The 23,383-nt window shown below is 34.8% G+C and overlaps 1 protein-coding gene across 1 annotated transcript in view; it reads right to left on the bottom strand.

Moving 5' to 3' along the window:
- Nucleotides 1-23,383, bottom strand: part of IFT74 (intraflagellar transport 74) — a 44,672-nt gene that overhangs the window by 2,300 nt on the left and 18,989 nt on the right. The window contains exons 9-19 of the mRNA XM_074932557.1: nt 20,747-20,885; nt 19,656-19,718; nt 18,596-18,739; nt 17,920-17,960; nt 16,644-16,723; nt 13,487-13,540; nt 8,632-8,729; nt 7,542-7,668; nt 3,654-3,817; nt 2,866-2,991; nt 343-403 (exon numbers count right to left, since the gene is read on the bottom strand). Coding sequence (XP_074788658.1) covers nt 343-403; nt 2,866-2,991; nt 3,654-3,817; nt 7,542-7,668; nt 8,632-8,729; nt 13,487-13,540; nt 16,644-16,723; nt 17,920-17,960; nt 18,596-18,739; nt 19,656-19,718; nt 20,747-20,885 — 1,097 coding nt within the window. The remainder of the gene's footprint in view (nt 1-342; nt 404-2,865; nt 2,992-3,653; nt 3,818-7,541; nt 7,669-8,631; nt 8,730-13,486; nt 13,541-16,643; nt 16,724-17,919; nt 17,961-18,595; nt 18,740-19,655; nt 19,719-20,746; nt 20,886-23,383) is intronic.

The following is a 23,383-nucleotide window of genomic DNA, read 5'->3' on the forward strand; positions in this document are numbered from 1 at the left end:
ACAATGCCACACTTGCCGGATAATTTCAGATAAGACTGGATGGATGTGAAGATGATCTTTGCATAAGACCTAATGGCAAAACTGACCCAACAGGAAAAGCTCCAGAATGCAAGACAAATCTTATGGTTTAGGACCCTGTAAAATTGTTTCAGACAATACATGCAAGTTTTGCTATATGTAGTATCTATCAGCTAACTAGACATTTGCAAAGCATCGCCTTTCCCCTCCTCCCCTGTCTTCAGCTCCCCATTCCGTCCTGTCTTATTCTTCTGGAGGAAACAGACTTCTTCCTCAATTAATACCATGCCTGAATTTTGCTGTATTTCTTAAAGAAAAGGATACATTCCTTCATCATAAAGTTATTTTGCTCATGGTGCTGCCACTTCCTCTCCAAATTTGTAAGCTGATAACACAAAAAGAGTCAAAAAAGAAAATTATAATTACACATGTACTTTATGTAAAGAATTTCACAATCCCTATCACCTGATAAGATCAAAGTTATTTCACAAAAAACCCACAGAAATAAGAAACAATGGCAAAATTATTTGTAAAGCTTCTAATGATTAACCTGTATATAATTCAGCACTTCATACACCTATTTATACAAAAGCACTACGTGCAACTGCAGTGGTGGATGGAAAAAGTCAGATGAGAATTCAAGACGTCACATAGAGAAATGTCTAAGCAAGTCAGAAGTAAAAAGGTGAACACTGCAAGGAGATACTAATTCTCATTATACTTCATATCATTTAAATGATCTCTTCTTAAAATCAGTAAGATCTAAAATCACCAAAGATACAATATTTCCTGACACTGTCTTGGACTTTGAGCTATACAGAAGAAACTTCCTCACTTCCATAGTTCAGTTTCCTGTCTGATGCCAGAAGCTGTGATAAGAACAGAGCTGCAGCAAGAAGATTGTAGGAGTGTGGATTAAGTGCTGGCACTTCTTCAATACTTTCAGCATCAACAGGAAACTAATGTGGACATTATATTGATGGCTGCTTCCTTACAATACAACTTTATATTTGTTTTTCTGATGCTACTGTTCAAGGTTCTGCATTTCAAGATATGCAGATGTTATTTTTAAATGCAGAAACTGAAAATCATTCTGAGACTAAACATTCAGTGGAAACTAGGGTAATAAATTAGGAAAATATTGCAACATTTTACTTAAAAGCTTATTCGTAAACTGGAAGATATGAAAATAGTTGCTATATTACTCAAATCTTACAGTGAAGAACCAGTTATTTACTGTGCTGGTTCACAGCAAACATGGCAGTCCTTTATTTCCAAGATATTGTATTTCTGACCAATTAAAATTTTTATTGTCCCCTTTGTAGATGTTACGTGCAATACAGCTGGTAAAGGAGCCTAGGTTTAAAATACTGTCTGCTATCTATCAAAGGAAATACTCAGTGCATTTTTATAGTAACTCCTTGAAGCCCACACCTCATACAGCTGACTGCTTGCAAAATCACCCAAACCCTCAAGATACATAAACTACTTGTACTTCAACATGCTTGAAGCATGTCAACTAATCAGCTATTTTAAGATACAACTTTATTCACCCTCATGTCATTTACACTCATGACATAAAAAGCAAAGAAACAAATCCTTTTCGCACACATTGAAATAGAACTGCCGCACCTTAATGAACCGAAGAAATTCTGTACAACTACAATTTTATATAAACTTCTAAGCATTACTATGTAAGTATCTTGACCCTGGCTGGGTATCCATTTCTGATTTACATAATCTCTAGGAATAAGAATGTGATCTTGGCACAAAAATATACAGTATCTGAAGTCTTGCAGACTTTGGCATTCAGCTTCAGGGATTTATATCATCACCCTAGAGTTAGCCCACAATAATCACATGCTATGAATGTATATGTATAGCTCTTTAATTAGAGGAGGATGCCCTCTCATCTGCTCCATAAAGTTCACTCCAGAAGAAAGTTAACTTAAACATGTATGAATATCACCTCCAACTTTTAACTGAATTAGAAAAAAGTAACAGTTCTAAAGGACAGAGATCTCAACAACCTGAAACAATAAAAACTAGTGAAATGCAGAGAAAATAATAAATTTCCATTTTTCAGCTTATTTTAAGGTCATTCATTTTCCTTCTGTGCATTCAAGCCTATATGCCAGTAAGGTTCTGTTGCCAAGACAACAGCAACTTCTGGGTGTTTATAATGCAAGAATCAAAGCTGCTGAAGATTTAATAAACATCTTTTTTCCCAATTCACTTTTGAAATGTAACTGTAAATATATGCATATACCAAAGTTCCTCAGGTTTAAAGAAGTCTGAACAAACCCTAAAACTTCAGTGGTCTGCAAGGAGCAGAAAGACTGGAAAAAGGAAAATTAAATTAATAGTATAGATTGCAAGAAAAAAACTTACCATCATAACTTTAAAAGCAAAATGGATCTTATCTAATTAGTAGTGACTTTTTTTTTCTTGTAGTTTCTTTCTAACTTGGTTCTCAAAACTCCTCAAGCAAGGGATGGGCAAAAGGAGAGAGTTCTGAGCAAGATTAATATAAACACTTAAACAAAGGATTTACACAATTTTTAAGCTCAGAAAGAACTCTACCTAGTAACTTTGAAATCTAAAGATTACTAAGATTACTAAAGATTACTAAGATTACTAAAGATTACTAAGATTTCTAAAGAAATTTATCAGCATATTAACTCCTGTTTGAAATCAGAAAATATGGCTATGCATTTACAACACACAACCTTGAAAAATCCTTGAGAATGAATAAACTGATTCCATCTATACAATGCTTCATGTGTATGAGAAAACAAAAACTACAATAGAAACAAATTAAGAGATAGTAGGTAGCTTGAGCTATACCTGAGAATGTGTCTCATTCTCTTGCAGCTCTTTCTTTAGTGTCTCATACTCTGTATTCAAGCATTCCATTATCTTCTTGAAAGAATGGCTACGTTTTGTCAATTTTTCTTTGTCATCCTGGAGTATCTAGTTGGAAAAGACAAACCAATTAATGGATGAGTTCATTTGCTGTGGACTACAGACAAATTATCTTAATTTGGCTTTCAACATGCTACTTTTTCTTCCATTCAGAAAAAGATCATGCCCATAAAGAACTCTTCAGGCTTTTCTCTAGCAATGCATGCCCTATTCTAAAGAGAATATTCAACAGTTACAACCAAGTTATAGGCTTAGACAATACTATATCAGCACAAGTGAGAACAACTGATGTTATGAATTTGTAGGAAATGTATAACATGTGAAATGGGAAGTGGTCTATATGAAGTTTATCTTCGAGCAAATACATGCAGCATAGAATTTTCTTCTTTGTTTGGGTTCTGTAGTTAGATTGCTAAAGTCAAGTTTATGGGTAGTCATGTGTTAGAGCAGAAAAGTTCAGATGAATCACTAAAATAAATGGGAAATTTGTGGAAGGAAGTTATCAAAAGGTATCCAGCTGACAGCCTGCTACATGTACTCAGTTAAAGGCACATATATAAGCAGAGAAGCATTTGGATTCATTTGCACTGGTGTACAAGACCAGTTTTCAGCTTTCAGTCAGGATTCTCAGTCATATATCTGGATTCCCCTCCACTAGGTGCTCAAAACCACAAATTCTGTATAATCCAAGGCTTAATTCCTTTCATTACCTTTTTCTTTTCTTCTCCTGATGCTTTCAGAGCTGGCAAATTATTATAGACCTCCAACTCCATTTTTGTTTGTTCAATTTTGTCTTTAAGAGAAGCCAGTTCATCAACCATCTTGCCCTCCAAGAGGTCCATCTTCTGTAGGTCCATCTGCAGTTTCTGACTCTCTAGATCACCAGATATACAATCTCTAATTAACAGTACTTTTAATTTCATAATCCATTGCCCAGTATATAAAGGTTTATCCTATACTTCAGCAATACAAACAGCTCCTTCATATCTTTCTGATTTTGATATTCATGGGAATGTTAATGTGAACAAAAGAAAAAAATTTATTCTTCACAATCATCCCATAAGTCAGACTCCTGTATTACAATTACTGTATATTACATTACTCCACAACTGAAGAGTAATAAAAATATGGTGATTTCCTATATCACACTGTGGTATGTTAAAGTTGTTTATAGCATCAGTCAATTTAAAAAAAAAAGTGGTGATACCTTACAAAAAGTTGAGCACAAGAATGCAGACAATTTAAAAAAGTATATTTTTGTTAGCTTTTTTAGCATCATGTCGGTTTTATTTATGTTGCTTGTATATGGTAACACTTAAGATTTAGGAGAGTAAATAGCCAATTTGCTTTAAATATTTGCTCAGTACAGGAAAACACTTCCGTATCTCCACAGAATAAGCATTGTCATAGATTACAAAATGAGTATGTGCTACAAAATACAGCATTTACTTCTGAGAGTCCTAGAAAGAAACAACACAGTTACAGGTAATTAAACCAGTTAGAAGTATGGATGGATTCTTATATGAAGTCAGATGTAAAGACTGAAAATGTTCAGACATGAGAGGCTTAAGAGATGACATAATAAAGACACAAAAAAAACCCCAAAAAAACTTTGATCCAGTTTTGGGGATAAGTTTTCCACACTGTGTGGAAGGGCTAGATGTGGCTAGACTTGTTTTGTATGGTTTTCTGACCCGCAGCCTTGTCACTATATTTTCTTCATGTTTCTGAACATTTAAACACATGGCTACTTGACCTTATGTTTCAGAGCTGTGTCTAACCCAGAAGAATGATACAAATAATGCAGGTTTTCTATTACGTTCTAAAATATGAGGCAAAGTGGGCTGTTTGGAGGGTTAAGACAGCACAAAGAAACGTCTCTTGGCATAGACTGCATATGTTGTTCACACACTCAGATTTGTGCTGATCACCTGGAAAAAGGGCAGGACATTTTTCCTCCAACTTAACCAAGACAGTATAGATCTTTATGGCAGAAAGCAGTGGATGCACATATGTGACAGAGGGAAAGTTCACTTTTCCAAAAACTGGGTGTGGTTTCCTTGGTGGAAGTGTTTGGGAAAATCTCACCTGATCAAAACCTTGTCAGAGCAAGATTTTCGTACTCATCTCTTGTGTGTATTTATGCCATATACTCATTTTTTAGAGTGAAATATTGGCTTTAATCAACATTTCTGGCTTATTAATGAGAGCTCTGATAATTTCTTTAGAAACTTCAAAATAAAAACAATCCAAGATTTTTGTGTAGAATATATAATTATCCTGAGGGAACACACTTCCATAAGGTAAGACTGAAAGGGTCCTCCATGTGCAAAGAGCATTTATATAAATATGAAAAATTTCCACAGGTAAAAAAAGGGGTTTAAAAATAAAAGGTTTGGAACTGCACTGAATGTCTGTGATTCAATGTTTATCATGATTTCTACCCTAAAGGGCTTAAGAAAACACTTCACCTGTATCTAGAGTATTTCATAACTGCCCACAGTTTCACTTTCAAGTTCCTAGTATTGGTCAACATCAGATTCTAAAACATGGCTGAACAGACCACAGTTCTACTTCTCCTGCTCTACCGCACTGTGGTTTAAAGACAGACAAATGCTTAAGGACCTCAATAAATCAGGGCTTTAACATTAAAAACAATAAAAAAGATTTCTGAAATAAAAATAATTAAAATTGGAGAGAAATAGCAGAAAACAACTTTAAATTTTCTTACTATTTATTTAGACCTAATCACAGCATTTTAACTTTTTATATAGTCATTTATAATTTGTCATTTTAAAATAATAAATAGTTGACTAGTTGCGATTTATTTTACGTGTAAAGAGTAATAAAAATATAAATGTCAAAAGCCAGAAAGGATTCTTAGACTGCTCTATCCATATACTGATAAAAACTATGATGGGACAGCAATGGGCTATTCCTATCCATTCACAACTTCTGGAGAAAAAGGAAGAAACTAGAAGGGGTGAATTTATCCTTAACCAGCAACAGCCTCAATGAAAAAAACTCAAAAACCTCAAAACTTCTCTAGGGGAAGAGACAGGAAGAGGATGCAGCCCAGTTCCTTCTGATACGCCATGAAGTTGCAGCGTCTAGCAGGCAGTGTGTACATAGCAGCAAACTCTCAGACCAAACTACAGTGACCTAGGGAAATGTTTTTGGGAAACTATGCCATCAGCACTTTTGTTTACTCTTCATGGTTTCCTTTTCTCCCCCCCTCCCTTTTTTTTTTAAAGCATTCTGCTGGTGGACTTTTTATACCTTTGCTATGGCAATAAAATATGGAAATCCAGATTTCAATCACAACAAAAGAATCATGAAGATGACTGTGCTATAATTCAAGGGTTAGGAAGAACTTCAACTGTGCAAACGGAACATTCACTGTATTTTTGAAAGAATCTTAAGTTGTTTATTACAGTATCTGTGACTCCTTGCTGTCAGAAGTTTACTTATGAATCATTTAAATGATCTGCTGAAAATTACATACTGTAACTTCCTTCTCTCCCCTTGCGAAGAAAGAAATATGTCTTTCAATCATGTCTCTATAGTGCTATGCGCTTCCAGAACATCCTTATATTGTAAAGTAGTGAGAACTGATGCTTACACAAAAGAACAAAAAGTCATATTTGAACTTGTAATGCATGGCCCAGCTTTTTAAACTAAGGTAGAACTGCAAAATGAGTATTTGTGGACAAGTGAACACTAAATGTTCAAACACACAACAGAATAATTTCTGTAACGTTTTGTGCATACCAGCTACTTATTTGCACATAAGTACTTTGACTTACAACACAGGCTCCTATTTTGAAAATTATTACGAAGTACAGCACATAACAGCATTCTAACAGAATGATTTATGGTTCTTAACCCCTGCCCCTTCCTTTCAGCCAAACAAACAAGGAAAGGCTTGCTGAACCAATAATGATATTGGCAAAGGCTTAGAATTATGAGAACAACTCCACTATAAACAGTGAAAAAAAAAGAACTAAATAGATACTTGTTCTGGAAATGAAAGAAAAATACTGTCTGCTTTTTGAAGTTACAGGCAAGATCCTGCAGATTCTTACACTTAAATATTTGAGTATTTCCAAAATGAAGTAAAAATGAATATTCACTTTGCAGAATCAGATCTTGAGATTTGAGAGCTACTCTTTGTTGTTCCCAGTTATTCTCCCATGGTACATACCACTTCAGGAAAGCACAAACCACACATTTACAAATAATACATAGTTAGATAACTGTGGAAGTCTCAATTTATTAAATGCTATTTGAAGATTGTGAAAAATATTTATTTCGAGGTGGATATTAGTAAAGTACAACTTCTAGCTCAAAAACTTTGTACCCCTCTATAAAAATACATCTGTTTAACATATATAGGTGCAAGGAAGCTGATCATTTACTTATAAGAAACTGAAATCCTCCTGAGGAATATATATAACTTGTTACCCACAAGAGTTTCAATCTGTCAACTTGTCACTGTATTTTAATATTTGGAGATCACTGATCTTGTACTTATTAGGGTAACAACTCAGGTAATTTTAATTTAAGGACTGAATTTGAAAATTCATTGCTGATCTCACCTGTAATCAGATTCTTAGCAGTGCTCTGTGATTTCTGCATTTCATTTGATTTGAAAGTGAGGTCTTCTTGCATAATCTTCAGCTCTTGATTGGTAACAGATGAAATTTGTTTCATACGATTCACATTCTGTGTGTTACCAATAACAATAATGAGAACGTGCTATATCTTTGAAACAAACATCAACTAGACAAGTAAAAAACTCTCCTGTTCCAGTGCATTGCCTATTATTTGTCTTTTCTACTACAAAGTCCGAAAATACTGGAAATAGTCAGAAGTGATATAAATGTGAACAATTTTCATTCAGCCAACTTTTGATAAAAGATGTACTGACAGGCCAGTGAAGATGCAAGAAAAATGTAGCAAATAAAAACTGTGTAGCCATAACTATCACTTCTAAAGTACATGTCATTACATAAAATATACCTTATGGTATACCATACTGAGTTAGAAGGCAATAAAGTGATGATATAATCAAAGTATTACTCAGCTGAAAGATTTCTGTAAGATTAAAAAGAACATGGGAACCAAAAATACTTAAAGAAAAAGTGATTCAAAAGCGCAAAAAACAGCAGACTGCAATTGGGAACAATTTCTAAAATGTTTACACTAAATATTACACTGCAGGTTATTCCAAACATAATTTTAGTAGATCACGAGAGATAACTGGGATATTGTCAGTTACTTAAGAGTAGTGACAGAATACTCATGAACTGAGATTTGCAGACTTTAGGTAAAGAAATTATTGCAGTAGTTTTATTTGCAGTATTCCGACCTGTTTATCATTAATGGAATAATGTTCATTATAGCAGTGATGATGAGTTACAGCAATTACGCAAACGCTTCTTTTATTCTGATCACAAGTATTATCTAATATTCAAAACTCTTTCTCCAGAAATAAAAAGAAATGAAACTTTTTTTTTTTTTTGAACTACAGCTGTACATGCTTTAATACTTAATCCTTTCAGGAGATTATTATGCAGACACTGACTGGATAATATATAAAACCCACAATCGTTCTTTATCCATTCATTCTCCTGCTCTGTGCTTCTAAATTCCTAGTCTGCCACAGGAAGAGGGAAATGCACTTACCCTGCTTGAGTGTTCCAGGAGTGCAACAATGTTGGCTTCTATTTGGACTTTTCGTTCCAATTCCTGATTCTTCACATCTTCAAAATTCTCAAGAAAATCTAGAGATCAACAAACATGATAGAGGAGACTGCTATATGCATGAGTACTGCACAAGTCCCTGTCATTTCCAGTCAAAACTTTGTATTAAATTGATATGCTGTACAATTTCAAACAGGTTACTAGAGTCTTTGAAACTTGTCAGTTTATGAGCTGGAGGGAGGACATATTTTCCAGCGTCACTGTATTTGACTGATTAATGACATGAGGTCACCATCTTCTTGGATACTGTTTAGGTGAGGGTTGCCACTCAATGGTAAAGGAGTTTCATCATCATCATTTCTGACACCTCTCTGAATGCTTGTCCCAGCAACTGTTGGTCTTAATTTTTCTGAAAGCTATCAAAATGGGCTAATAAATAAAAAGGTGATTTCACTACCTAATGGCCTGTACTAAATGCCAAACACTGCTAAGGACCTGAGACCAGTATTCACTTGGTATCATATCTTTGTGTATGATGTCCTTTTGCTACATCTCTAATTTATGTTCATTCCAGTAAGTGTCCCACCAAATCTGACAAGACAGTTTTAATGGTGGTATGCACTCTGTATTTGTATCCTAGGCATACTACATTGTATTTTTTGTGCTGGATATATTGAAAAAAATGTGCTGGACACATCACATGAAAGTCAGAAGTCCATCAAGATGCCACCCAGGGCTATAAGTTATGATCATCCATCTCCTACTTGGTCTCCTCCTGAAACATGGTTTATATACACAGGAGCACTCAGGAAACATAAGAGTTTGGAAACTGTCTAGATGGATGAAAAAGGTGAGAAGTACTTGTTTGAAGGATTAGATAATAGTAAATTCAAGATGGATTATTTGGGAAGAGAGAAAGAAGACAGGAGGAACTACTTAATGGAAATACTGGAAAATCCTGAAGGGATGAGACCGACTAGAAAACTGAGGATCGCAGAGCATCCATGATTTTTTAAAAATGACCAATTTTAAAATTCTTTACTAATAAAACATTATGGATAAGAAAACTATTGTAATATCTGACATTATCTGCAATGCTGCCCATGAAAGAGTTAACAGAGACACTTCACAGGATACAGCTTCTAAAACTTTCAGAGTGGAAAATGTGCTTAAGGAGCTGGTGTAGCTGGGAACTGTCAGTGCTAGGTGAACAGTTGGACTAGACGATCTTCAAGGTCCTTTCCAACCTAGATGATTCTGTAATTCTGTGATATGTATTATCAGACATGAGGGACAATATCAAGAACCTACAAAGACTATCTCTGAAGCAGAGATTTCAGGATGAAAGACCCTTGGAATTCTTAGAGGTAAATGAATGGCATTAGACAACACATTTGTAATGTGCAGAGATGATTGCTAAAAACAATGACTAGTTCTGATACAGATTCAGTTGGCTCAAAAAGTTGAAATAAAGTTTTCGTCCACCTGACAGTGACTAGTAATGGTAGAGAACGGTACTTGGCAAGAATGTAAGAAAGTTTACCCTTTGCCAACACTGCTGTGAACTAGTAACCAGAAACACAGTTAAAACCAAAGCTTAAACAGCCTGCAACTGAAAAAAGCTAGCCAAGTCCCAGGTGCTGAATAAGACTATTGCCAGGTCTGTTTTTTCTCCAGTACCCAGGCTGAAAATTAAACTATCCTTATTTTCTCTCTGTGGTGTTCTTTTTCTTTCAGAATGAACTTGTGTTGTTTAATACTTTAATGAGTGACCAGGACAGCTCTAAAAAGAGCTCCTTTCTCAAAGGACGCCTACTGGATATTTCATACCATCTGTTACTGTGAAATATAGACAGGAATTTTCTACATGAAGAAAATACTGGAGCACAACATAAATAAGGGAAAGGCATTAAGGAAGGTAAAAGTATTGAAATTCTCACTTAATATTTTGTGTTTAAAACATTTGAGCTGTTCTGCCCTTTTCTGTTTAAAAAAACTAAGTGGGTAATTTTTACTAAGAGAATCACTCAGATAACCTAACAGAAAACTTTCAATCACATTTAAGTATTTAGTGCTCTAGTGCTGAGCAAAGGCTGCATTAACAGCTCTTGTGGGGGTCTGAGACACTTCTTTTCAACACAACAGATTGTGCCATGGACTTCAATGCATTTTAGCAAGAGGTCTTAAATGTTCATTATCTTGATAAACCCACCTATTTGCTTCCAAGGAAGCTGTAGGCAATGAGGATATTGAATCTTCCAAAGGATGTATGTAAGGGAAGGCAGAGGAGTGAAATAAAAGCAACTTCATGAAAGAAAAGCATTCTCACACATTTATAAATATGAAATGAGAATAAAACTAAAATACTTTACATACACAAATATATAATTTTATAAACCTGACCTCAAAACTGTGGAATTAGGACCCAAGAATTGTACCTACATGATTTGATTATTGTTTTTCTCCTTTGGCATTCTGGACCATTAGGTGGGTTTTGTTTTTTTTTTTTTCAAACCTTCTCTGAATTTATTTAAAAACATTAAGCAAGGTCTTACATCTCATCTCACTGTCTTTCTGCAAGCAACTCTCCTTTTCATCACACGTGTCTGATTGACCTTGTTTCGTTTGAGTGCTATGTGTTTCACACATTCATAAAAAATTGAAGAGACTGAAAGAGGTCATCTGATTAACTCGCTACAGGACAAAGACAACTGTATGTCAGTAATTCAAATGTTTGTCTATACTCTTCTTACATACAGGCTCATGACAGATACTCTACAATCCCCCTCAACAATCTATTCCAATGCTTGCTGAATGTTAATGTTAGGAGTTTTTTTCTAATATCCAATCCAAAATCTTAATGCAACTATTGATATATTACTCCTGTTCTCAATGGATATGCAGAGATAGATTATTCACTTATTATTGGAAAGAGCCTTTTTAGGTATTTGATGACTGTCATAAATTCTCTAAAATAAAAGACTCATTCTTTAATATTTCCTTGCAGGTCATGCTTTCCACATCCTCTATCAAGTCTCTCTTCAGGACTGTCAACCTCTTTCTTTATCTACTGAACTAGAGGCAATACTCCAACTGAAGCCTTCCTCGATGCACAGGGAGCAAGATTAGTACATGTGTCTGACAAATTACACTCCTATGTATACCTACTACTATGGTATTTTTCTCTTCCATGTTAGTGTGATACTGCTGAGCCATGTTCACTTTTTCTTTCACTCTAACTCCGAGCCATACCATAGAGCTGTGTCTAGTGAACTACTTGTTCTGCATTTTTGCTGTTGATTACTCTGCCCAAGTGTACAAATTTAAACAATCTTTTTTGAACTTCTTGTACCTAGTTTCTAGTCTGCCACAGGCATTTTAAATTTTAACGCTGTCCTCCAACATGATTTCAGATTTTCCAATGCAGCATTTTCTGTGAACTATATATTTACTCTCTTTCCTGTCATCCAACTGATTAATAAAAATATTCACTACCCTGAACATCCAAACCACTGCAAAACTCCACTCAATACTTTCTTCCATCTTGGCAGTGAATCTTTCATAATTGTTTATTTTTTAATCAAAAGCACAGTGTAGGTTAATAATGGATTAATAATATTTCCTTAGCTTGCTTCTAAGAACATGAGACAGCAGTAGAAGATGTACTGAATTTACAGGAAACATCATCTGCTGCTTCTCCCTTATTCTGCAATATTATTCTGTCAAAGAAGGAAATTAGTTGTTTGTTCTTGACAAATCAATTCATATTCCTGTTTCTGTAATGTTTACAAATTTGCTTGCTTATTTTTTTCTACAATCTTTCTGGAAATGGATACTAAGCTGACTGGTCTGTATTTCCCCAGCTCTTCTTCTTCAAGACAGGTACCATGTTTGCTTTTATCCCATGTTTAAGATTCCTGCATATTCCCCCAAATCTCTCAGTTAATCTCAAACAGCTCTAGAACTGCATCAATATCCTCTGATGAAGGGCAGAAGTAGAACCAAAATCCCAAAAGTCAGAAGGATCATAAGGCCCTGCTTTCATGGTCTGTATTCATACCGAAAATAAAGATCAAGCAAGCTTTTGCCTTTCTGCTCCTCAGGAAATCAGGAAATTAGAACATCCAAAAATTCTCTAACTACGTTCTTATCTGTCTTTCCTTACTGTCAGCTGAAACCTTTCTTTCAGTATCATGCTAGCCATAAATTACATTGAACATCTGTAGAATTGTTGAACAAAGAGGTATTATATACTTTTGCTTTCATGGCATATTTATTGATCATTTTCCCCTTTTGCTGAGTAGCAGACCACTTTTTTTTGTAACCTGCCCATTACAGTATACTAGCAATAAGGTATATTTTATTTCTGTTTTCATCCTCTGTTAATTGCTGCTGAGGTCTCTATAACATTAGAACCTTTTAATATGGAAGAAAGCTTTAGTAGCATTCATCTTGAAAAAACAGATATGAGAAGCCTTAATTTTAAAGAATTCCAAAATATCTATGCTTGTCCATTCTGAAGTGCTGCTTTTAATCAGACCTCAACAGCTGGTTTTATGTCTTCTATTTAAATTAATTTCAGCCTTGCTTTCAGAAGAAAAAGCTGTGTTCCCAAGTCCTTTAATGTTTGATGAAAATACTTGAAAGATGCTCCAAATACCTGCGACTGTTCTGTGAGTCCTAATATATAAATTATCTTGTCCTAAGATAGATCACAGAAACTTTATGCAAAGATCAGGACATCAGCTCTTTTAAGGTCCAAATTGAGTGTTAACAATACAAAAAACCCTGTATTCTGGTGGAATTAGGCCTAATTAAAGGAAATTAGACAACTTACTATCCATGCTTTCTTCCCTCTTCTTCAGCTCTTTGTATTTCCAATTTTCCTCTCCTGAAAGAGAAATAACATTGATTTAACTTTATATTGTCTCAATCCTGAAATCCTTTAGGTAGGCAAAATGTCAATTTAAAAAATAAAAATTCTACATGCCTAGAAACTACAGAATTCATCCCATGCCATTTAATGTAGTCAGTCTAACTATGTCATACACACTTTTATATATAAAAAAAAATCTTAATAAATCAACCTCATTGCAATTTTTAGAACCTTTTAGAGATCAGAATTTTTGATAAATAAGAGTGGGATACTTTGTTTGAACAAAGGAAGTTCACAGGATTTTTCTGAACACAGCTGAATTTCAGTAATAGAGAACAAATGCTTTTGTGCATTCAGGCACCATGGTTAGTTAAAACTTTCTGCAGTTGTCCTTAACATATGAACCATTTCAATGGCACTTTCACGTATTAGAATGGACTTTCATAAGGATATGCTGCTTGCAAGTAACAGTGTGACAATCTCAGGGAAATAAACAGAAAAACTGTAAACGCAATGATATAGGAAAATAAAATGCACAGAAGAATTTCTACAATTAAGTTTAAAAGAACATTTCTAGACACATTCTTTACAGTGGTATTAGGAGTAATGAATAACATACAATACATAATTCACAACATCTTTAAATCCAACCACTGACTCTTACTTAAAATAGTAATAGTAAAATGGGAGACTTGATGTATTTGTCACAAGTTTCAAGAAGATCAGACAATTCAACTCCTAAGAATAATTTTAAGATTCAAATATCTAAATTTGTATTTGTTTGAGTCTTAGGCATTGATTAATTTTCAGCATAATCTTGTAACTTTAAAGAATACAAAGAAAAAGAATGAAGAAGATATAGATATAACTGAGCAAGCAAATTTTTGCAGGTCTTTTTACTTATATACCCCCATGCTTTCCTTTTTATCTAGTATATACAAACAATAGGAACACCCTCGGGCCTCAAGGGAACTGTGATTCTGCTCCAGCTTCCTTGCAGCTGTGGCTTTGTTCCTTGCTGGACTCTCTCTTTCATTTTGCAAGGCAAGTCTCCAATACTTTGTAACTCAGTCTGTGCTACTGTGAAGTCTAGTTACAGTAAGCCAAAAAACAGAACTACATTATCTGTCAAGTGTTTAAAGAAAAAAAATATTTGAAATTAAGACCACAACTTTTAAAATGTCTTTACAGATAAGTTTTCTTTAAAAGACAAAATTATTACATTGATATCTTAGCCTCTCATACAATTTATGAAGTGTTAAGTCTATTCCATTATGAGTTAATCTTGATTTTGACTAATCAGTTAAAGGTAACTGCTAATATATGGAACATATAATAAGTGGGTGAATTTTTTACTTATTTAGTTCTTGTTAAGTGAAAACTAAAAATAGTTACTTCTGTTTATGGTCTGTTTTTTTTTTTTTTTTTCTTTCTCTGCTCTGTTTTTAGCACTGAAATATTTATCCTGAAACATTCAAAAAATCCTTATGTGTACTTTTCCCTTTACTGGCTATTTTACCTTAAATTTAACTAAAAAACTTTAGGAGCTGAAATTTTGGGAATGCTTTGTAACAAACAATTTAAATACTGAATCAGAAGCAAGACGACAAGGGAGGGAGGGAGGACAAGAATCTCAAGGGCACACCAAGATTCTGATTTAGAGCAGAAGTATGAATGGCCATCTGGGATTCTCTCTCCATTCACAAGAGAAGAAGGCATTGGGAATTCCTGTGTCTAAAGCTACTCCTTATGAGTATCTTCTTTATTCACTCTATGTTATACCAAGAGGTATAATTTCCCTTATACTATGCCACAAGGCAACTAATTCTGAATATCCTGACTGTTCCCGATACATTGACAGAGCACATGTGCTTTCTGCTACATATGCTTTAAACACTCTTCTTCATCAGAGGTCTTTTTCTAAAACAGTGAAAGACATACAGTCCAGCAACAAACGATAGAGTGTGTAAACCTAGCTACCAAATGTGAAAACCAACTCATATCTTACCTTCTGCATTTCTCCAAAGATACAAAAAAGGAGTTGCAAGCCAAATAAGGAAAAATTAAAGCAGAATAGTAAAGTTGGCAATGACATTATCTGGACACCAGAAAGCTAATAGAACAGTCTTAGTAAATTATTTGCACAAAAATAATCAAATATCTTGAGAAATATGAATTATTTTGTAATGCAAAAGATGAGAAACAGATGTATCAAACATTAGGGTCAATTTTAGAAATATTTGTTCACCTTGAAGGAATTTACACTGTAAATTTTACACTGATTGCCTGAGAAAAAGTATAAAGTAAAAAGAACACAAACACATCAATTCATCAGCCCTATAGAATTTAAATAACTTGTTACTAAGTTTTCCAGAATGTATGCACATATTTATTTAACTCATATCTAAACAAGATTCCTTATAATTACAAAGTTTTCCGTGGGATAAATTTTCATTTTAAGGAGAATCTTCCACAGCTGTTGAGGCCCTATGCTCAAATTTAAATTACTTCCTTCAGAACCATGACTTGAAGTGCTAGGACAAATCCCAACCTAACCTAGCCTAATGTACTACAGCAGGTGTTTGCCTAAGCTAATGCCATTTCTAGGGAGTTTCCAAACTCTTCTTGCAGAGCTGAATCCAAAAAGTTTCAAAACCAGATTAAAATAGTATGAATTGTCTGCTTTACACATTATTATTAAACACTCTCAATTCCACATTCACTGAGAGTGTATCAGGTCATGTGGAAGTTGCAATAAAAACCCCACTTTTCTAAAACTGAGCTGGTTCTGCAATGCTGTCAGTAAGATAAACTTCTATTCCTCAAGTAGTCCTAAAAATAAAACCGGGACAGAAAACCAGAGAGCTGTACTATTATTTTATATGGTAGCTTTACTACTCTATATGCACTTAATAAACATGCCACTAAAGGTGGGTACTCCCTATTTCTCACATCTAAAAAGAGAAACCTGCAGCCCTAGATACAAAACTTTCTTCTGATGGTGAATAATGGACATTTATATAAGCTTAAAAGTTTCAATCAACTAATGTCCATAAAATGTGTTCTAATATGAACAGATGCAGCTCAGCATAGTGTGTTACAACTCTAGTCACGTTACCTTGATGATTCTCCAGATCCATATCAAGTCGCTGAATGACCTTTTTAAAATGGTTTGTTTTTTCTTTTACTTCTGTCAGCCTGACAAATAGATAATGAAATCCAAGGTTAAAAATGTGACGTAAAATGGAGAGAAAAATCAAGAATAAGAATAGCAAACCTACGTTTATCAAAACCAAAAGAACAGGATGAGGATTGTTGTTATCATAAAATGTATATGTAAAGCACTTGTCACTCCAGTCCCTATATCTGTGAAATATAATTACTGCTGCAGTTTTGCGTTAAAAACTTCTTTTTTTTTTTAAGTTATCAGTAGTTCTTAACTTACTCAACTGGTCCCTCTTCTGGTTGCTATACAGCTTTGCAGAGGTACAACATAATTGGTAAACTGCAACAAGGAACTGTATTCCTTAGAAATTACCTACATGTTCACTAAAATTCATTAGGAAATTGCCAAGTAAAGCACTGTATTATATAATCAATTGAAGCGGGAAAGGAAATTAGCTTAAAAACATTTTTGTGTAAATTCTCAAATATAATTCTCTGTTACTGTTTCCAAAAATTCTGTTAAGCAGCTTATTATTCAATCAAAGGTGTCAATGCATTAAAAATTAACCAATTATTACAGTTGGGAATACCACTTAAAAGAATTTAAAACTGTTTCTAGAAGATTTCAGGAATTATCTGAATTTTTCTTTAAAGAGAGATAAATCAAAAAGCTAAAAATCACAAAAATATCATACTCTTTTAAACCCACTTCTTTACTATTTATTATAACATTTACCAGAGTTTCTGGCAAATCTTCAGAAAGGTCCAGTACCCAAGAATCAAGAAGAAATGCCCTGTTACTCTTCAGAATTAAAGTTTTTGTAAGCAACTTCATAACTCTTAGGTTTTAAGACATAACAAACTCTTCAAAATGTGACTGCAGCATAATAGGGGCTCATGTTCACAGATGTCCTAGATGAGTAGCTCTTACAGATTAATGTCTTCCTCAGCCTTAAATAAACTTATATCAGTGTTATTGCCAATTTATACTCTCAGGGCACGTTCAAGAGGACAGGAAGTTGCGTATTATACAGATCTAACTGTCCTACCACCATAAAGGTTGTTTAGCTGGAACAAAAGGACATATTCTGTTCTCTGTGGAATGTTAACACTAGCAGAGGCTCGAAAATGTGATGATGTTCTAGAATTCCATAGAAATATGTGATGGAATTCAACTATCTGTCTTTAGGGTCTAAATGTAATTAGTAGCAACAGTATGGATTACTCACTGTCTTTCCATGCTTGCTATTTCTTGACTATCATCCTTAACCTGGAAAAAAGTATTAACAACTTTAACATGTGACATAAAATCTACAAATGAAAAAAGAAATCAGAAAAGATATCTTAATTCAGTATACAGAGAATAGACACTCAGCATATGAAATCAGAAACTTGCTGTCATTGTCCAACAACAACTCTTAGTTAGAAGTGATATGATAAGTGTTCTGTCTTCCAAATGTTTTCCTGATTTCTCAACATACATTTAAAAATCAGACACACTTATCAGTGTTGTTCAGTTCAATAATCCATATAGAATATATGGACACCTACTTAACACAGCATAGATCTTTGTAAACTAATTAAATTGTTCCTAGATTAGTACCTCTGCGCAGTATCCCCTAAGGATACTGTTGAGTTATGTTACAGAACTGTTAAATAGGATAAGTTTTCTCATACCAACAGGATTGATGAAATAGAACAAGTCATCCAGTAGAAAAGCTGACTGCCAATTTTGTTTCAATGAACATGAAACATCCCATCCAGCCAATTAATTAACTGCTCTTAATATCAGATGATTCATGCAGCTTAAAGAGCAAATAAAGGCAATATTCAAACCCAAGTATTTTAAATTACCATCCTTTAAACTCAGACAATCTTTTACATGATAACATTTTATGTTCTTGCCTGCTTTAGTAATCTCTCTCTTTCCTCCTGTGGAGATTCCATGTTCTTATCCTCAGCAATCATTTGATCTCGACGTTCCTCGAGCTCATGGAGTTTTTCATACAGCTGCACAGCCTCCTGTTTCACCTGCAAGTGTGCTATTTCCTGTTGGAAAAGCAAACACCCACTAACTATTTTCAGTTGGCAAGACAGCATTGAAGAAATTATGTTTTAGTTGAGCAACAGTTATCTATACATTGAAAGTGAACCTTAATTGTTATAAACAGTACAGAGACAGTATAAACAATAAACTTCATAATCCACATTCTCAATATTGCATTTTCTGGAAGGCAATAACCCAGTCAGCTACTTTTTGTTTTATGAGGGCATCCTCAGGCCAATTTTCTGAGTAGCTTTACTATTTCATAATTTCTAGGGGATCACAATCATATACAGTATTCAAAAGGACTAGAAAAATGTCTTGCAGTATTTGAAATTTATACTTTCTGAATATATACATGACTGTATGTTTCAGCTCATAGATCCTTTTATCCATGAAAGACCTGATATAAGAAAGTTCTCCTCAATCTAGCAATACGACAGTGTATTAGAAGTATGTGTTTATATGTATGTATGTGGGATAGAGTATCTTAGCAGGCACCACTTTGTGATTCAAATGCCAGTTGCTTTTGAAAGGGAATATGGAACAAGAAAATCATTCTCACACATCCTGAAAGTGGAAAATATATTGAAGTTCTGAAGTTCACGTTGATCTTCATAGGCTAATTCCAAAACAATCAAATATCACACAACACATTTGAAACCACATGAGTAACTAAAGCTAGGAAGCCTCACTACTGTTATCAAAATGTTGTCCTTGGCATCTAGCAAAAATATTTTTTACCCCAAATTGATTAGAAATTATTGGTGGAAAACAGGCAGCTTTGCCTTCCCAGTCTAGGGCATGATCCTACAGTATCTGAAAACTTAAGGAGAAAGATTACATGTATTTTTCTACTGTACTGTTTTACACTAGAGTTCAGTGAAGACTGGTACAGAGACCACCTGTTATCATACATACAGCTCTTAGAGCATCCTCCTTTACATTTAGTGCATCCAATTCCTGCTGTTGAACAACCAATTCCTACAGAGAAAAAAAATTGCAAAATTCAGACAAAAATTACTACTTGATGAGATTACTTATTTATTCTGCGATTTAGAATTTATAAAATGACATAAACCATCTCATTGCTGCTCTTAAAAATCTAAAAGACAGTGTCCAGCTTCTCCAAGTAACTCAGATATAATACCCACTTACTTTCAGCATCCAACTTTTCTAATAAACTCTTAGCATTGTTATTTGCAGATAGTCTATAACCAAGGAATTGTTTGCTCTGTTTCCACTATTTTTCTTAAAATTGGTACTGAGGCTGGAATTTATAATTTCTACTTCAGAAGTTTGAAGTCAAATCTTAAAATCTGAACTAGGCACCACAGTTTCTTCATACTCCATAAAGAGACAGGTAGGCCCTGACTAGTGATTCAGCTCACACTAAGACAGCTGGGAAGCACTGGCCTCAAAAGATGCCTCTTTCTCTGTACAGACTACACAGATAAGCTTTATAAGACTGTATGTCTGAAGCTAGATAATCCCAGAGAACCTAGACATTTTAATGCTTTTGTTAACATTAGGATTAGTGAAGTCACAAGAATTTTACAAATCCAGTCCATTTTTCTGATCCACTCAGATGTACAACAAGAACAACAAAAAACCCCAGCTGGATTCACTTTTGTACACAGAGAGAAAACTTTCTACTCAAGTGAACTAAAAAAAACCTGCAAGGGTTGTTTTTCCCTTTTGCTTGTTTTTTTACACATGATAAAACATCTAAGCACTACAGTTTTTAAAATCTTCACGTCAATCCCCAAATCTGGAAAATTATGAACATAATTTGTTTTTAAATTAAGAAATACAAAAAGACAAAAGCAAAATTGCTCTATTTACTTTTCAGGCACTTCTACAATTCATTAAGATACCAGCAAGTTCTTTTATTCTATTTATTTATTTATTTATTTACTCCATTCTCAAGCTCTTTAATACTTAAATTGTATCTGGAATCAATGGAGCCAGATTGAGAAACATTTCAGGTAAGTACAATGAAACAAACCAACCTGGACAAGTTTTTCATTTGCAGCTTTCATCTCCATGTATTTAGCTTGATTTTCCTGTGACATGTCTTTAATTATGTCATCTGCTACAACCTTTTCACGTTCAATATCTTCTTCTACGGTTTGAATTAACTTTTCTGTGCTGTAAAATAGAACGTTTCTGTAACTTTTACTAGTTGATGTCTATTTTAAAGAACCCATTTCAAACCCTGGCATTCCATCAGCTTCGCTGAAGTGATCCTTTAACACAAAAACTCCACAGACTCTAAAAAAAGGAGTTACATACTTGTATCTAATCTTCTTGGAGCTGGATTAGCTATATAAGCATTCACACCACAGAATGCAGCAGACGAAGAACAATTTGTCCTTACCGTACCCACACAGTGCTTTCCAACACTCCCAAGTCTGTCTACCTCCGTAGTCCCCAACACTGACAAGATTATACTACTCCCTCTCAGTTGTTTTCAATCAGCTAATTCCTTCAATAAGAATAAGTAGTGTGAAATAAAGAAGCTGGTATATGATTTGTGAGAGCACATAAAGAAAACATACTGTATAGATACCAGGACTTGATGGTACTGGATAATGATGAAAAGGCAACTTTCTTTCATTAATGAATTGTTGTATACTTAAGAATGGAGACTGGCTTCAGAGTCTTAGGCAGTGAGGAGCTTCTTAGCCATGCAAGAACTAAGAAATTAGCTATCCATGACATTCTTGATTCATGACTTTAATCCTGTTCAGAAATCAATAGGCTGCAACCATAAAAACTTCTCTACCACTGCAACTATAGTGAGCTACAAGCAAATGCATCAGAAGATTCAAGGAAGGCAGAGTTGTTCTCACTGTTTCATGTAGTGTCTAGTAATTTCTATGAAATTCCTGAAAGCTAGAGAGTCAGTTTGAGAACACAGCTAAAGAAAATTAATAAAAAACTCCTAGACCCTAAAGAGTATATAACTTCCTTCCCACCACAGTTCATGAAAACCAGTTTGCTTGTTTCCAGAGTGACTTCTGCTGTTAAGAATGATAAAATCAGCTGGACACTTTCCTTCAGGATTTACTTTTCTTCTATTTTTCATTAACACTTCCTGGGTTGCAAGATGCCAAAAATTTTAAATTGTGTAACTGACACTCAGACTGGAGCCAAGAATGCCCCTCAGGCTTAAAAGATGATGCAAAATAGAGAAACTGCACTAATTTAACCTCAGGGTAAGTAAATGACGAAAATTTCATAGAAGCAGAGTAGAGATGATGTTGGACAGAACTTCTGAAGATCATCTAGTCCAGCCCCACTACGCAAAGCACAGACACCTAGAGCAGGTTGTCAGCACCTTGTTTAGGAAGGTTTTGAATATCTTGAAGGATGGAGACCCCACAACCTGTCTGAGCAATGTTTCGATGTCTGGCCACTCTCAGAGTAGAAAAACTTTTTTCTTACATTCAAATGGAATTTGCTATTCTTCAATTTGTGGCCATTGTCTCTTATCCTGCCCTTGGGCATCACTGAGAAGAGACCAGCTCCATTTTTTTTAACTTCTGTCCAAAGTATTTACTTTGTTAAAATACCCACTAAGCCTTCTCTTCTAGAGTTTAAGCAACTCCAGCTCCCTCTGCCTTTCCTTATAGTTTTCAACACTTCTGAGGAATTCTCAGAAGAGATTTAAAAGTGTAACTTTCCAACTAGCTTCAAGAAAGATCTATAACCTCCAGGATTCTTGAGAATGTTAAGTAGAACACCAGTCTATAAAGTGATCATTATGCTACACTTGGTAGTGGAAAGGAGTAATTTTTTAAGTAAAGTATGTGCTGAAGCTATGAGAGTAGTTTGATTCAAGACCCTCTGGAAGACACGGACCTGGGCATTGGCAGGAAGCTTCCATGTTACTTCTTTATTGGAGGCTCCTCATCCCTCAGCCTGGGCTGTTGCAAGGTCTCAGCAGTGACAGTTTCTCTCAAATCAAGCCCAGCTGAAGACATGACAGAATGAAAATAGAGAAATTGCAATAAAGAACTCAGGAAAATGTTAAGATTGCTGATTTCCAAACTAAATCTCCACACTAGATGTGATTCATCTGGAGAGACTGTCAGTACCGATTATAAGGAGCTCGTCTTTAATTACAAACAGGGTGCCTTTTCCTGCTGATCACCGGGGCATTCAGGGAGGGAGAGAAGAATACCACATGCTACATTTCTCCTGTATTCCAAGCCACCCTGTGGAAACAGCTGGCACCACTAACAGCAGTGGTGTCTCCAAGCTCTACTGGATTTTTCTTACCTATTCCTGAGACTGCAAGTGTGCATGGCACATTAAAGAAAGAAAGCCTACTTTTCCAGCCCACTGATGTAAAATGTGTGTGGACACATTACAGCGTAGCCTCTTTTCCCTGTGGCAAGACACTTTTTCTTACGTGATATGGACTCCTGGCTAAATACTTCAGGGTGATCCATTATGTCTTTGAGACTAAAAATGTCTGACTTAGCTGTGATACACCTTTCTGGTAGAAACATTTTGACCAAAGGTTAAAACTCAGTGATTTTCTAAGAAGCAATGAAAATATCACAGGAAGACAATTCATTAACACAAATAATTTTAAGACTACTGATGAAGCTCAATCAGGGATTAGGCTTGGAAAAGTA

This window comes from Athene noctua, chromosome Z (genome assembly GCF_965140245.1).
Source record: "Athene noctua chromosome Z, bAthNoc1.hap1.1, whole genome shotgun sequence".
Taxonomy (NCBI): Eukaryota; Metazoa; Chordata; class Aves; order Strigiformes; family Strigidae; genus Athene; species Athene noctua.